This window comes from Lynx rufus, unplaced genomic scaffold, assembly GCF_022079265.1.
Source record: "Lynx rufus isolate CCGP_SWC_20201006 ecotype Redwood Valley unplaced genomic scaffold, mLynRuf1.p SCAF_2, whole genome shotgun sequence".
NCBI classification, from domain to species: Eukaryota; Metazoa; Chordata; class Mammalia; order Carnivora; family Felidae; genus Lynx; species Lynx rufus.
Genome location: NW_025814834.1, coordinates 70,196,428 through 70,213,046, shown reverse-complemented (window position 1 = coordinate 70,213,046; position 16,619 = coordinate 70,196,428). Strand labels below are relative to the sequence as shown.

Genomic DNA, 16,619 nt, shown 5'->3' with positions numbered 1-16,619 from the left:
CAGATCAGCATTTTCTTTTCTCTCCAGTGACACGGACACGAACCTTCTTAAACTTCTAGAGTTCATTATTGTCATCTCACCCTCTGTTTTTTTTTTTTTTTTTGGTTTTAACTTCTCCCCTCCTGAAAATTTGATCCACATTCCCCATCTTATGAACATATTTCATTCCTCAAAAATAATAATTGTTTCCAATTGTATGCTAGTAAAAGTAAAAAAAAAAAACTTTCCTTTTCTAAATTGTTCTCACACTTGCTTAGTGAATTGCATCAGTTTCTTGTACAGCAGATAGGTGCAGTTTTGGGCAGCAGTGGGATTTGAGTCAACTCTGGCTTGGCTTCTCATCTTCTTGAAAATGCCTTTCTAAAAAACACTTGCATGGAGTCTTTTTCCAGTATATTCAAAGGTAAACTGAATTAACCATCACTTCTCATGCCTCCAATCTAAGTATGGATAATGCTAACATGGATCTTTGTCATGAAAGTACCTCACAAATTACACAACCATTTTGTCTTCTTGGCTTGAGAGGTCTTGGAGTTCTCTGTGGATTTTCAAATCCTCCCAGATGGTAAATGTTCTGTCCTTCCTACTACCTGGGCCTCGGTCTTAGTTTAACTATGACTTGATTTTGGATGCTTAGGCACAAATTCATCATATTTTTTAATTGAATTCTAACTTGCTGATTTCAACTCAGGACAAGTATTTGCGACATGTGGTGAAGGAAGGATCATTATTTTGTTCTCTTGTAAAACAGAACAAATTACTTAAATTTTTTAAAAAATTTTTTAATGTTTATTTATTTTGAGAGAGGGAGAGAGAGTGAGCAGGGGAGGGACAGAGAGAGAGTTTAGACACAGAATCCGAAGCAGGCTCCAGGCTCTGAGCTGTTAGCACAGAGCCTGACACGGGGCTCAAACCCACAAACTGTGAGATCATGACCTGAGCTGAACTCTGACGCTTAACCAACTGAGCCACCCAGGTGCCCCAGAACAAATTACTTTATATACATGGTCTCTAACTCCTATAGTAAAAATTCCAGGGAAAAGCAGAATCATGAGAGAAGAAGCAAGAGTTAGGTATCTTTGAACTTTTCCAGTATGTAAGGAGAATTACCCCACATTTATTCTGGGTTCACTGCCACTGGATAATAAACCAGCTGCTTCCTGGAACACAGGCCACATGGACAAGTTTCTTGAATGCAACCTAACTGCAACAACATTTTCTTATTCCTTATTAGACAAGTCAAAACTTCACATTTTATCATATAAAATGAAAGTTGAAAAGACAATTTATTTATGGCTTAAAAATGGAAACTGCTCAGGGTTAAGCTGGAGGTGGGTTGAAGGAATACATGAAATTAGGCTAAATGTATTATAATTAGCCTCTGGGTACCTCTAGATTTTGATGGACTGTTCCATTTCTGTTTTTTTTTTCTAATTAAACTGAATTCTTTGATAGATATTAAATAGTATTAGATACTGTTTTTTCTTAATACTAGTTTTTTCTTAATGCTATTCTTATTCTATGTAGAAATAGTACTCTGAAGTAAGCTGAGGGAGTTTCACATTTTCCCCTTTGCTAGAAGTGAGATTGTATGTTTGCTCCTGTTCCCACCATTTTACAAAGAAAAAGTTTTGCTTGTCGATCTGGAAGCAAATGCTTGTGCTCACTCCATCTTTTATGGAACCTTTATCTCAGATTAATGACCATTTTTATTCATCAGACCCGATAAATAGGTGCAAATTTTGGTCAAAGGGAGGCATTTAATGTGCCCTGTCAGCATTCGAGTTTTGTATTTTCTATTGGTAACAGTTTTGGAATAAGCTGAGCATTTTCCAGCTAGATACATTTTAAAAAGTTATTCCATGAAAAATTGAGGTCTGAGATACATTTTTTCATTTTATTTCAAATACCTTAGTTCCTCTCTAGCTTCAAGGAATGTTGAAAGGGGACTAGTGTCATTTTTCTATACAAATGCAAGATAAAAAACATTTAAGCTATCTTAAAAATGAAAATAAGCAAATCACATTTATATATCACTAAAATACGTAACAAAAGCTAACTACTGTTCGTATTGGAGGAGATATTCCAAAAAGATGCCAAAGTATACCACCAACATATTTAAGGCTTAATTTAATAGAATTAAATCACCTTTATTCTATAAAAATAAGTTCAACTGCATATATTTACTACTTACTTCAATAACTTTCATACTACTATACCACTTTGATACTGCATATTCTGTGCATAGGAAGAGTTGTGCAGAATATTCCAAATATTTAGTTACAAATACCTTGTCGGTTAAAACATACATGGGTGTGAGTGTGTATGTGCACATCTCATGTGTTATTATACATGCTAATGTACTTATAGACTATGTATTTTATAAAATAAACACAACATAAAATCTTAATTATTATTCCCATCACCCAATGAATCATAGGGTCATACTCTGAAGTAAGCACAACTTAACTCTGGAAACTACTTTAATCCAGACAATTTTTTAGCATGTTCCAAATGACTATACCTCATTTACTTCTGTTCTGTCCAACCATCTTAACAAGTCCTTAATAAAGGCCACTAAATAGGTCACTAAAGCATCATTTTTCTTCTTCACTTTCTGTAACAATGACTTTATTTCCATCTCAGGAACTGTAGGACCTCTTTCTACAATGACCTTAATTAAGTTGGGGGGTTCCGGGGCACCTCCAATCCAGAATTTCATGAAAGAAAGAGAACTACTTGAAGATTACAAAAAAAAAAAAAAACACCAAAAAAACACTAGATATTCTGAAACTCATGCCTAAACTAACAACTCTCTCTTGTTGAGAAGTAGGTTTATTTCATCAGAAGAAATGTGAAGCTCATGAGGACAAGCACGTTTATTAACACATTAATTCTAAGAGATAAGTCCAAAATGTCTAGCCTCTATTTTGTTCAAGTCAACTTGCCAGGGATTCTATATACCTTTTCTTTTTAAATATTTTTTCTTTCTTTCTTTCTTTCTTTCTTTCTTTCTTTCTTTCTTTCTTTCTTTCTTTCCTATTTTTAATGTTTACTTATTTTTGAGAGAGAGAGAGAAAGAGAGAGAGAACGCATGCAGGGAAGGGGCAAAGAAAGATGGAGACACAGAATCTGAAGCAGGCTCCAGGCTCTGAGCTGTCAGCACAGAGCCCGATGGTGCAGGGCTTGAACTTGTGAACTGCGAGATCATGACCTGAGCCAAAGTAGGATGCTTAGCTGACGGAGTCACTCAGGCATCTCTTAAATATATCTTTTTGAATGTAAGCTCCTTAACAACATGTAGTTGGCATGATTGTAAGGGGTAGGGGGCGGTAAGGATTGAAGTCTGAAGAGTTCTGGTGCCTTAAGTAGATAGTGGATGGCACTGTAGGACTTAGCCTCTCTCTCTATCCCCAGTGCTCAGCTTTGTGTTCTTCTGTCTGGTTCTTGGTGCCTCTGCTGAGTGATTCAGAATCATCGGCGCTCTTGGATGTCTATGTTTCACACAAGCAGTAAACAATCGATGCATTTCATGGGCAGCTTTTAGTTGATGTACTTCCACAGTATTTAGCATCAATAATTTTCTAAAAGTTCCCTGTTCTTCATACTAGTGTATGTGTTTTTCTCTTACACATTAATTCTACACCAAGATACGTATCAAATGAGTGGCCACTCATTTGTGGAACATTAAATTGAGTCCATGGGGACTAAATTGCTTTCAGCAAATTTTATACTTGCTGTAGTGCTATGGAGTCCTAAAGACTAGTGCTAAAGTCTAGAATCGGTCCTCAAGCTGTGTATAACCAGAGTTAATTTGTGTTTTCTCATTGCCCAAATCATGCTTACTCACTGACACACCAGGAAATTTCAAAGAGAGGCAGGCAGGCAGGCAGGCATATCCCTTACTATCTACACTTGATATAAACTAAGTCTCATAGATTAAGACTGTGATTAAAGGAAAAGTTTCTAGAATTAATAGAAATGTCTAGTTGCATGAGCACAATATACTTTGTGACACGCTCTGAGGGCCTTATCAGGAGATATAAACAGATTATTTAGCTTGAGACTGAGGAAACTAAACAAGATTGAAAGGAGATTTAATTAATCTTCAACTGTATGGGGAACATTATTATATAGACACATTTTCAAGTTTTCTTCATCTCCAGAGAGATAAAAATAAGAGATTAACACCAGGATAAGGGATTTTGGTTAAGCCTACAGAAAAACAGCTTGACAGTAATCGTGCTGATTTTAGAAAAAGTTACCAAGAGAATAATGAAAGACACTGCAGAAATAAATTAGCACCTATCTGAGTGGCTTATTGTTCTGCGATCAGCTAGAGGACTCAACAATTAGCCCAATTAAGCAAATATGTATCAACCATTCTTTGTTAAAGGAATCTACATTTTTGTGGAGAAAAAAGACAATAAGCATTAACCACTGTGCAGGGCATATTTTGACAATATCACCAAAGGAAACTGACACAGGAATTCATAAAAGGAATAAAATCTATATATTTGGGCAAATCAAGAAAGAGTTCATGTTGGGGAACATCTCTCTACTTGTTAGATAGATGCTGCCCAATTCACGAATTGCTTATAAAACCAATTACATCTCTCTCTAAAAAAAAAGAGAGAGAGAGAGAGAGAGAGAGTTAACGTTGAATATATCATTGGAGATTAACCATGACTAAAAAAAAAAAAAAAAAAGGTAATTTTGGATGGTGGATGAAAACAGTGGTGTGGTTGCATGTGCCTATGCTTGAGGATAGGGAGGTAACTTCTGATTAAGGGAATGGTAGAAGCAAAAAGACACATGATTTACATGGAAGAGAGGGAAGTGAAGTTTACTCGAAGTGTAGTGAGTGTTGAAGCTAGCAGACAAGCTTCCCAAGGGAAAGAATTCAGAGAGAAAAGGGCCAAGGAAAGAACCTGGATGAAGGCAAAAGAAGAGAATCAAAAGGAAGATGCTCAAATTCTATTTCATTATTAATTCGCTCTTTCAACAAATATTTGCTGAATACCTGCTGTGAGGCAAACACTGAATAGTCTTTAGGTGACTTATAGGTGACGCAACTTATAGGTGACTAAATATTTCCCACCTTTATAGAATTTATAATCTAGGGACAGATAGCATCAATTAAATAATGATGCCAATGGACATAGAAGTACAACTGGAATTAATGCTGCAAAGTAGATGAGCTGCTGGGAGAAAGCCAGATTAGGGTTGTTGAGGGAAGGGGAGGTCCTTAGAGGGCTTTATATATGGGCATGACATAAACATAACTGCATTTAGAAAAAAAAAATCACCAGTGGTCCAGAAAATAGATAAGAGAGGGGCAAATTAGATCTGGGGAGGTGAGTTGGGATGCTGTTTCGGTATTCCAGGTGACAGATTATGGTAGCTTCGCCCAGAGTTGTGACTAAGAAGGTGGAGAGAAGTAAACCAAAGGGACCTCATTTGAAAACTAAACGAACATGTGGGGCACCTGGGTGGCTCAGTCATTGGGCGTCCGACTTCGGCTTAGGTTGTGACCTCTCAGTTCGTGGGTTGGAGCCCCGCGTTGGGCTCTGTTCTGACAACGCAGAGCCTGGAGCCTGCTTGGGGTTCTGTGTCTCCCTCTCCCTCTCTGTCCCTCCCCTGCTCGCACTCTGCCTCTCTCTCTCAAAAATAAATAAACATTAAAAAAAATTAAAAAAAAAGAAAATAAATGAACGTGTAGTGGAGAAACAATAACAAGAATTGATGGAGAGGTTGAGAGAAAGTCACCTCCTAGATAGATAATTGGATTAGTGCAATTGATTGGGTTGTGGTTCCATTTAGAGATCTGGTAAATGATGGAGAGAGGTTTCCAGAGGGCCATGATGAGTTCAATTTAGGGAATGTTCAGTTTGGGCTGCCTTTGAGATTTCAAGTCAGTGTTTTTGTTTTGTGTTTTTTTAAAATTTTTTTTTAATGTTTATTTATTTTTGAGAGACAGAGTGCAAGCAAGGGAAGGGCAGAGGGAGAGTGAGAGAGACACAGAATCCAAAGCAGGCTCTGGATTCTGAGCTGTCAGCACAGAGCCTGACACGGGGCTTGAACCCACCAATTATGAGATCATGACCTGAGTCGAAGTCAGATACTTAACAGACTGAGCCACCCAGGTGTCCCACAATTCGATGGTTTAATAGGCAGTTGGATATATGAGATTGAAGCTCAGATGGTCTGGGATTACAATGTGAATATTCACATCTCTTATGTGAGAATATAAATAAACTCAATATAAATGAGATCACCTAGGAAAGAGTTCATATAGAATGAGAAGAGAAGAAGAGCTAGGGCCATACCTTGAGAAAATCTAATAACTAATAACTGGTTTAGAAGATAATGATCCTGTAATTCTCCTCAGGGAATTACTGAGCATAGAAGGAAAATAGGAAGAGTGCAGTAGTAACACAGATGCCAAGAGAATATTATTCAAGAAAAAGAGGGGACTTGTTTTAATGAGAGCCAAATAAGGTGAAGAATAGAACACTTATTGGATCAGCATGGGAAAAGTGTAGATGCTTCTCCAGAAAAGCCTTCACTCATCTGCCCACGCACAATTAAATATACCTTCATCTGGGTTTCCATCGAGGTTATTCTGTTACAGCACCTGCTGTTTTTATTCAGAATTATAAAAGGTATGTGCCATCTCTCTTCCTAGGAAGGGTAAGGGCTGTTTTACACAATTAGTTTCTCAGAAATTGAGTAGTTCTTTAAAAATGTGAAATGTTAAGTATTTTTTGAATACATGAGTGAAACATAAAGAATAGTTAGAAGGGCAGAAAAACCCAGAGACGAGTAGGAGTGGCAAGCACTTCAGAGGGTGTAAGGATGAAGAGACCTAACAAATACCACCTTCATCCATGTCACACACGCCTGTGAGAGGGTTTAGCACTCTGGCTGTCACAAGGGTCCTTCTTCCAGAACACTCTGTTCAAGACTTTGAGTGTAGTTATTCATCTGCTATTAATTGGTCTCCTTTTTTTTTCTCTCTTTTTCTTTTTTAACCAACCTACTCTATATCTCTATCTGTGATGTCCCTGTAGATATCAGATGGCTTTGCTGAATGACATCATTGATAACTATCAATCAGAAAACACATTATTAGCTACTGAGAACAGCAAAGGATTTGCCTTTCTAAAATCCAAATGAAACTTCCCCATGAAATCAGTAGTAAATGGGCATTTAGTAAGAGGAGCTAATCACCACATGTTCTACGTTTAAATTTTAGAAATAAAATGCATTACCTTTGTCTCCTTCACTATCAAATGAAAATTTCCTTCTTCGTAGCTTACAGTTGTCTCCTTCAGAATCATTCACAGACTGTGATCGTAGTAAGAGATCAGCCTTTGTTAATGGACATGAAGATAAAATGGAAGATTATTCAATTTGAACATATTATCAGTAACTTCTCTACTGTTTCATATCATTTCAAACACTTTGAGGCTTAACTATTAGATTGCAGGCAAATAGCTACAATACTTTGTTTTCCGGTTGTCTCTAAATTATAAAATGGACTAATAGAATAATTCAAGTAGTTTCACCATCTGATGGGGAAATCACAGTTGTATAAGTTATTTATCAGAAATGTTTAGGAATAATGTCAACATTTAAAGACAACATATTTCTTCATGTAGAATGTATTTTATGTAACTTGGTAAAGTTAAAATAAAAATAATAATTAAAAAAATTGCAGGGGGCTCCTGGGTGGCTCAGTCTGTTAAGCATCTGACTTTGGCTCAGGTCATGATCTCACGGTTCATGAGTCTGAGTCCTGCATCGGGCTCTCTGCTGTCAGCACAGAGCCTGTTTCAGATCCTCTGTCCCCCTCTCTCCCTGCCCCTCCCTTGCTTGTGCACACACTCTCTCTCTCAAAAATAAATAAATGTTAAAAAAAAATTCAGAATCTGTATTACAGCAGGGAAAAAAGTGTAAGCTAATTATAATTAGCTATGATGTTTAAATACATGGTAATGATTACAAAGTTAAATTCACAACAATAAATATAAAGTTAAGTTCAATGAACACTATGCTGTAAGCATTTTCTTATTTTGAGCTATTTATTATTTCTCCTTCCTCCCCTTCTGGAAATTATGATCATTTCTGTAATAAAAATGGAAGCTCCCAAATAAATAAAACAAATGGAAGTTCCTATTTTCTTTATTTGCTTGCTGCTTAAACTTTTTTTTTTAATGTTTATTTTGAGAGAGAGAAAGAAAGTACACATGTGCAAGGAGCAGAGAGAGAGAGAGAGAGAGAGAGAGAGAGACAGAGAGAAGCCCAAGCAGGCTACACACTGTCAGCACAGAGCCCAACATGGGGCTCAAACTCATGAACTGAAAGATCATGACCTGAGCAGAGATCAAAAATCGAATGCTCAACCGACTGAGCCATCCAGGCTCCCCTGGTTGCTGCCTAAACTTTTTATGTGAAGAAGTTATCTGGGGAGTCTGGGTGGCTCAGTCCCTTAAGCGTCCAACTCTTGATTTTGACTCAGGTCATGATCTCATGAGATCAAGCTCCATGTTGGGCTTCACACTGAGTGTGGAGTCTGCTTAAGATTCTCTCTCCCTCCCTCTGCCCCTCTCCCCTACTTGTGTTCTCTCTCTCTCTCTGTGTCTCTCTCAAATACAAAAATAAATAAATACATACATACATACATACATAAAAGAAGTTATCTTGCTGTTCATCAAGGCAAAATCAGAATGAGGTTGGTGACATTAAACAGATTTTAATAAAGTACTGACTTCAAACCATTATAAAAAATATATGCTCTTGATAACTTGAATCTCTTATCACCTAGATATTTTTCAACTTCAGTGTTTTGAAAAGAAGCTATTATCTGAGCTGGTGCTTCAGATTATGAAATGGTACCCTGGTGACCTTACAAGTTTATCTTCTTTAAGTCTCTCACAGTACCTGAGAATGACTAATTCCAGGGAGAATTAAATCTACTACCTTTTACCTAACTATTGACTTGAGGATTTTTTCCTTCCAGAGAGTATATTAGTTAGCATTAACAAAAAAAAAAAAAAAACAAACAAAAAAAATGCAAGAAAAAAACCCAAAAAACAAACAAAAAAAACATTTAGAAGTTTCAAAAGCCCTAACGTTTGATTTCTGGCAAAAAGCTATTTAGAATCAGAGCTGAGGTGATGGGGTTTTGGGGAGGAAAGAAGGAAGAATAAACTAGTAATAAATTGTAGACTGCAATTCTGTATTCTTAGCATAGTGATGTCATAAAGACACATTTTTAATAGTAGTAGAGAGTGAAAGAGACAAAGGCTACACTCTTAAAATTCACTCAAGGTTAAATTATGTGTAGAATCATTTAAAATATTATTTCTACTAGACCATATGCTATTCATTTTATAGCACTAATTTTGACTCAGGTTTAAGCCTGATTCATTTATATTTCTGTGATTTGGAAATTGTGTGAAATATGGACCTAAACTTGAGTGAGTTTAAATGTTTCATTTTTATTGAAAAGACATTGCTAACCCGTGTGTGGTATAAATAATAGCTTGGAGAATATTCTAACCCTTGTGTAAAATAAGCTCTTCTAGGGGACTTAAATAGTCTAAGATCATTCATATCTTACAAATAATTGGCACACTCAATATAAACCAAGGCTATTTTAAATCAAGTATGTCACCTAAGTGTTTCTGAAAGGTCAAATTTAATTGACCTCCTTGAAGTTATTCAATATATTTGAAAGTAATTAGACAGAATTCCTTCCCTATAATTTAGAAATTCCAAAATTAAGAGTTGGTATCCAAATATTCAGAGTTGGTAAAGTTTTGCTATATTTTGCTTGATATTGCAGAAGAATTTTGGCAATCCAAGAATAAAATAAAATGTCATAAATCCAAAAATAAGTAAACCATTAACATATACCTTTGCACTCTCATGCCTTAGGTTAAAAGTCAACTCTAAGTTTGTGAGAAAGTGGTCGGAAAACTCGGGATACATATCCAAAACCTCTAACAAGTCTTCTCTCTGGATCTTATGCAAGTCACAGTACGTGAGAGCTCTTACATCTGCATTAGACTTTCCAGGTTTGGCATAAAGATGAACCATTTCTCCAAATATATCGTTTTTCCCTAAAAATAAATAAATAAATAAATAAATAAATAAATAAATAAAGGAGGTAAAAGGAATGTGAACTTAATGCTTTCTTTCTAAAAATACAAGGGGACCAGTGACCAATCCATGGGCCAAAGAATTCAAATGGAAGATCCCCTGGCCAACAGACACTAGAGCCTCAAAATTCTAGTACCTCCTACTGATTGCTTCAGTCATGTTTGTTTGCTGAGTGGTATTTTACCTCTTAACATACTGGTCCTGATATAATGACTATTATTTCCATGTTTTGATTTTTTGGCTACATGCCTAGAAATGTAGCAAATATGGCTTTAATCTGCTATGCTTTACATGGCTAGAAAAGGGTCTTGCCATCAAGTAGGTGTGGTCCAATTTTGTCAATCCAGGAATATGAGAAAGGCAGCAGTGAGTCAGATTCACAAACTTTCTAACTCAGGATGGTCTCCAGGGGTGATGGCAAACATGGGGGTATAGTGGCACACTTTCAACACTTACAGGACTAGGGGTATAATTTGAACATACCTTGTTTCCTTTACTAACCACTTTCAGATTTGCCCGTAATGACTCTGTCCAATTATTGAATATATCTAGCTTTATTTATAGTCTTGCTTTTTACCAAATGGCCTTTACTCTAAAAGTGTGTCCTCCTTGCTTTCTTGCCAAACCTGGGATTATCTCAGTGTCTGGCTTCTGATGGGTTCTCCTCATCCCCTCTCCCTGGCCACATGCCACCTACTTTTCCAGGCTTTGTTTAATACTGAGGATGATGACAGCAACAACAAATGCTTATTAAGAATTAAGTAGGTGCCAGGCACTGTGTCAAATGCGTAGGTGAATTATCTCATTCAATCCCTAAAATAACTTCATAAGGAAGTTACTCTCTATTATTTAAATACTATGACTATGACAAGAAGATTGAAGAGGTAAACTGATTAGACCAAGGTCACCTACTTAGTGGGTGAAGGGAGGGAGAGAGTAGCCATGTTTAAATCCCATGCATTCTGACTCCAGTCAAAACTTTTTCACACTTGATATGTTTATCTCCTCCCAATATTTTACCTGAATGTCATGGCCATTTAGGTTTTTCTGTCTCTGAATGTCAAGACACTTAAAAATTATAGCTGTGAAATAAATGCTTAATAACTACCAATAAATTATCTATCATAGATCTTTTAAAGATCATCAGTGTAAAATGGTACTTTCTTGTATATATCCTGAAGCTTCTTTTCAGATTTAGAAAAAACTTTTTGGATCTGTTAAGTTATTTTTTGACAGACAAGCTTATATATACCCAACTATAGAAACTATCAAAGACTTTTAAATGATAAAATTCTAACCAGTCAAAAAATGCTATAATGTTCTTATTTTAAATGTGAATTTAATGGGTAGAAATCAGAGAGCACATCTCTATGACAGAAACTGATATGGGAGAGAATATATTAACTTTGTTTTAAATAAATACTTAGCTTCAAAATGGAACGAAGAATCATAATTTGTGAGGATTTTAGGTGCAGATTTACATGGAAATGGGGACAGAAGAAAAGAATCTCTTGAAATTCTTTATAGTTTTAATACTTCAGTATAGATATTGTCAAAGAAAAGCTCTCAACTAAATTCAGCATGGGCTTTGCATCTTAATTAGTTTACACGACTGTAAAAATGAGCAAAACTAAGCCAGTCAGCGTGTACTGCTTAACTACACTCTAAAATTACTGTTTTATAAAGCAAGAAGTCTTGTTACCTCCCTGTAGAAGGTGGGGCAGGCTCATTCTAAGATCAGGAAAGCACTGAAGCATGCTTCTTCCCTGGCAACATACAGAGCAAACTGTCAAGGCCGAATGTGGTGAAAATCCAACTTACTATGTAGCCACTACCTGATTTATGTTTTTATTCTTTGCCTTATGCATCTTGTCAATATGGGATTTTAAAAAACCGTCATTAAAATAAAATGATCAAAATATATAGGAATCACTCAAATTTCTTTGTCCTGTGCTAGGCCATACTCTGGTCCTACTAGGCAGCAGAGAAAACAGACAACATCCTGTCCTTTTGGATGTTGACATCACGAATCTAGTGAGAGGAAGTCATTGAATTACATGTTCATTATCTAAATGGACCTGGATTTAATCCACAGGAAAACAAAAAAGTGCAAATGTTCACAAACATTAGGAGTGGATGTTCCCTCAGGGAGACTGAGTCTTAAGGCTGCTGGCTAGGTGTTAGGGACGAAACACTGATCTCCCTTTTCTCTGCTTCCTTCCTCTTCCCCACTCTTCTAACAGTCCAAAGAAATCCTACAAGTTGACACTGACTAAATTTGCTTTTGAAGACACAGATTGGACAGACGGACATTCTTTTGCACCCAAACCAGTTTAATTAGCTAGTAATTTTAATTTCCTCAACACCTTTATCCCTGAATGCTAAGTTCATAGCTCATAGTTCATAGGTCATAGTTCACAAGTAAGGACTATGTAATTCCATTTGGTGGGACACAGCAAGTAAAAGTGCAGAGCATATAGATGAAACCTATCAATACATAGACACAGTTCATGACAGGGCATTGGCACATGCTAGCAAGTAACCCACAATGGACACATTTTATTTAAGGTGTTAAGGGATCCGAAATGAATCCAAGGCCCTCCAACATGAAAAGCGAAATGCTGACTCTTTTCATACATTTGGGTTCTGATGTTTAAGTAGCTTCCAAGAACTAAAGAGAGTCATGGAAGTGTTTACACATTGGAGGAAAAGTGAGATAGTCAAGAAAACGTATTTTCTGCAAGGTCAATTTGATTTGAATTGAATTTTAAATAAAGCTTTAAAATCACTATCAGTCTTAAATAGTACTCATAAAGAAACAGATCAATCCTTTTTTTCTATCATTTTAAAATACGCATTGCACCAGCTAACAACTGAATCTGTCACCTTCGAGTTCTAAAACACTCACCCAGAATAGCTACCACAATGTCATCTTTGAGGATTTCGATGGAGCCTCTGGATAAGAAATAAAGTGCAGTGAGAACATCCCCACAGTGAACCAGGGTGTCTCCTGGAGGTGCATGGGTGGTCTTGAACTTCATTGCCAAAGCTCTAAGGCAACCTTTACTTGCCCCCCGAAAGGCTTTGCAGTTTTGCAGCAAAGTCTGGTTGAGGTGTAGACAAATATCAGCTTGTAAACATTCTGGGAAACCCTTTAGGACCTGAAGAAAAAACATAAAGAGTTTCATACTACCAGTGCACAGGGTACATCCACTTGAAATAAAGTATATTTCTTGCTCCCAGAACTGCAGGTGTAGTCATTGTCACACGAGTTCTTACAATGCTTCTACCTCGCCAACCTTAATGAATACTTGGTTTGCTAAACATGTCAGAATTTTAACTCAAATACTTGTTCTCTGAATTAACTGAAGGCATTCAGACTCAACACAAATGCTGTCTCATTAAAATGTGATGCTGATGTTTCACACTGCTTCTCATTCCCTGAATTATGTGAGGTAGCATCATACTGTGCACATATATAATGCAATGTGACAATTAATAAGACATAACTAATGAGAGGCGGTACAGCTAGGAAGACAACCTTTTGAAGGAATCTCAAGTCAATTTGGATTGCTATCTCTGGTATACATTTTAATTATAATTAATAAAAATAATGATCCTGAAATAGCCATGGCATTTGTAAATGTCATATACAAGAGAGTGCTCTTAGCTAACAGTACGTGGAATATTTATGTTTCATATGCACACTATTAATACTAAATATTTTGATAAGCACTGAAAATAGAGAAAGGGAAGGATAACAGCAAACATACTTTAAAAGTATAGTTCTGTTTTCAGAAATGGAAATCGTGCCAGAGTTTACAATGCAAACATAAAGCTTCTAACAGCACTACTGTTTTGACAACTTATTCAGGAACTGATTTAAAACTTGTAGAAGAAATTAAATAATAACTTGTGACAAGTGCTACTCAGTTTAAACGGAATAAAATTGTATATTATTTTATAAAAATCCCCAGGATATGGGCCAAAGACACTCAACTCTTACTTCTCTTTGTGTGTCTTAGTTATCTTGGGCGTTGTATCTAGATTTTAATTCTCATGTCATTGACTTTCCTCATGTCATTAAAAATAAAGTCAACTCATGTTGACTTTCCTCTGTCATTAAAAATAAATCCATTTAAATATGCTTTGGAGTAGAGGGAGGAGGCATAACATAGTACCTAATAATGAAATTTTAGGATTTCCTAACCTTTGGGTCAACCTTGCTATTGCTGTCCGATAAAGCTAAAAATAATCATGAATCATTTGTACAGATAATTGAAATGTATATGGTCCATAGGAGAACTTCAACTTAGATCATATTTGAGTTACCTTACACTTATTTCTATTTTACATGTTAAAGCAGCCACAGGTCTACTGCATCTGTAGGACCACTGTGTGATGCAATTGGTCAGACCAGTTGTGGTATCATACAAACGGATCAATTAGAGACCTAAAACATGGCAGCCACTATCTGCAATTTTGTTTCCTTCATGGTAACGTCACCCATAGAAATGGGTCAAGGGTGTTTTAGAAGAAAACTCACAGAACATGAGTTCTGGTCATGAATTTGCCACAGGTTGACACTTGTGCAAGTCACTTGATCTATCTGTGTTTCTTTGCCAGAGAATAAGAGCTTTTACAATTTTGAAAATTGCCGTAAGTTACCAATGCATAGTGTGCCAATTGCTAGATACCGCTTACCCAGCTCCAAATATCTGTAGGAATTCAGACATTTGTCCCGAAGTTTCTGTATTACCTGGCTCAGACCTGAAAGAAATGAGCCTTCCTCTGAGTTCCTGGGCACTCATCTGAACCTCTGTCTTTAACTCTCCCTTTCAGACTTTGTCTACATGACTAGACTTCTGCCAGATTTCCTGCATGGATGGAAGACCTCTCCAAAATGATAACTTGCCTAGTCTTTGCCCATTTTTGCTTTGGGGGGCTAGTGGATCTTTCTGCACTCTGTCAGATCCTACACAACCCAGCTCCTCTCCTAGAGCCAACCCTCTGGTATGTCACCGATCCCTCCTACATGGGATTCTTTGGCAAGTTATGCTAGACTAGAATTGAGTGATGTTTGTATACGGTTTTCTGAAATGGGACCACTTTATTTGGAGGTGTTATAGTAGGAAAAAACCCAGTTCACTGGTCTTCCTGCACACTTTTCCTCCCTGAAGCCTATTGTTGTGGTCTTGGCATGATTCTCAGATGTCCCCAACCAGGTAAAAATGTAAAGGGCCTCACACCAAGTAACAAGTTAGACATGCTTATTTTTCTCCTAAGATTTCGCTTATTTATAATAAGGCACAAAAAGACATTTTATATTTCACATAAATGGGGAACTAGCACTTCTACTATAATAGTTGGAATGAGATTATTGAGCTTATAGCTGCTATTTCTGGCATTTTCCTGAAGTTCCTCCATTACACTTTCTGAGTATAGCTTGCTTATAAAAGGAAAAACTGTGCATGTGTGTGTGCGTGCACACGTGTACACAGGTGTGTATGCATGCTTTGAATTGGAAGGTACAGATAAGATAGACATAGGGACTACTCATTTCTCTGAGCACATTAGATGCGCTATGGAATCAGACAGGCATGAGCTGAAGTTCTAGTTCCATCACTTACTAGTTGGGACTTTGGTTGATTCAATTCAATTTCTTGAGATTCAGTTTCTTCAATTGTAAAAATAATTAATAATATCTACCTCACAGGGTTGTGCTCACGATTAAATGTGAAAATGTATGTAAATCATCCTGTCCATTGTAGATGTGCCATAGACAGTTTATTTCCGACTCTTTTTTGTCATACATATTTGTTGTTCCTGAAGAGCTGGTAAATTATCTTTAGCCAGAAATTGAGATATGCAACATCCAATGTATTCTCCTTGGTCTCTGGTGAATAGAAAATTCACCACTAACTTTTGTGTTCCATTGTCTCAACAGAGTTTAAGACTTCTTTTTTTCTCTCCTCTTTCTAACTTCTGTTTCCTGTTTCTGACTTGTGTTGAATATTTTGGCTTACTTGCACTTAGGTTTTCACTGTGAGTGTTCTTAAATTCTTTTTGAGAGTAGGCATTTACTAAATTAATATAAATATGTTATTGGAATTCCGATATTCTTAGAAACACTCAGAAGACCATGAAAGGCTCTTGGGAAAGTCTTTCAACTTCATTCTACTCTCTTCTCAAGTGTCCTTGTTAAGTGTCATTTTCCTAGCATTTATCCTATCAGATGTGACACCCACTGGAAAGACTGGTCTCAAGTTGGAGGTACCATAGAGTTTCATGGAGAAGTCTTTGCTTGTCCACAGAGAAGATACACACCTGTTAGCATGAAGGACTTGTCCAGATTAAGGAATTGTCCTGTGGGGTTAGTCCTTCACTGACTTTCTTGATTTTCTTAAGTCAGTTATGTAGATCACTCAAGTAAAATTCCATAGAAGTTA

The 16,619-nt window shown here is 36.6% G+C and overlaps 1 protein-coding gene across 1 annotated transcript in view; it reads right to left on the bottom strand.

Annotated features, from left to right (window-relative positions):
- The window catches only part of KCNH7 (potassium voltage-gated channel subfamily H member 7), a 476,865-nt gene that overhangs the window by 18,075 nt on the left and 442,171 nt on the right, over positions 1 to 16,619 (bottom strand). Inside the window, exons 10-12 of the mRNA XM_047085555.1 lie at positions 13,079 to 13,331; positions 9,925 to 10,130; positions 7,275 to 7,374 (exon numbers count right to left, since the gene is read on the bottom strand). Coding sequence (XP_046941511.1) covers positions 7,275 to 7,374; positions 9,925 to 10,130; positions 13,079 to 13,331 — 559 coding nt within the window. The remainder of the gene's footprint in view (positions 1 to 7,274; positions 7,375 to 9,924; positions 10,131 to 13,078; positions 13,332 to 16,619) is intronic.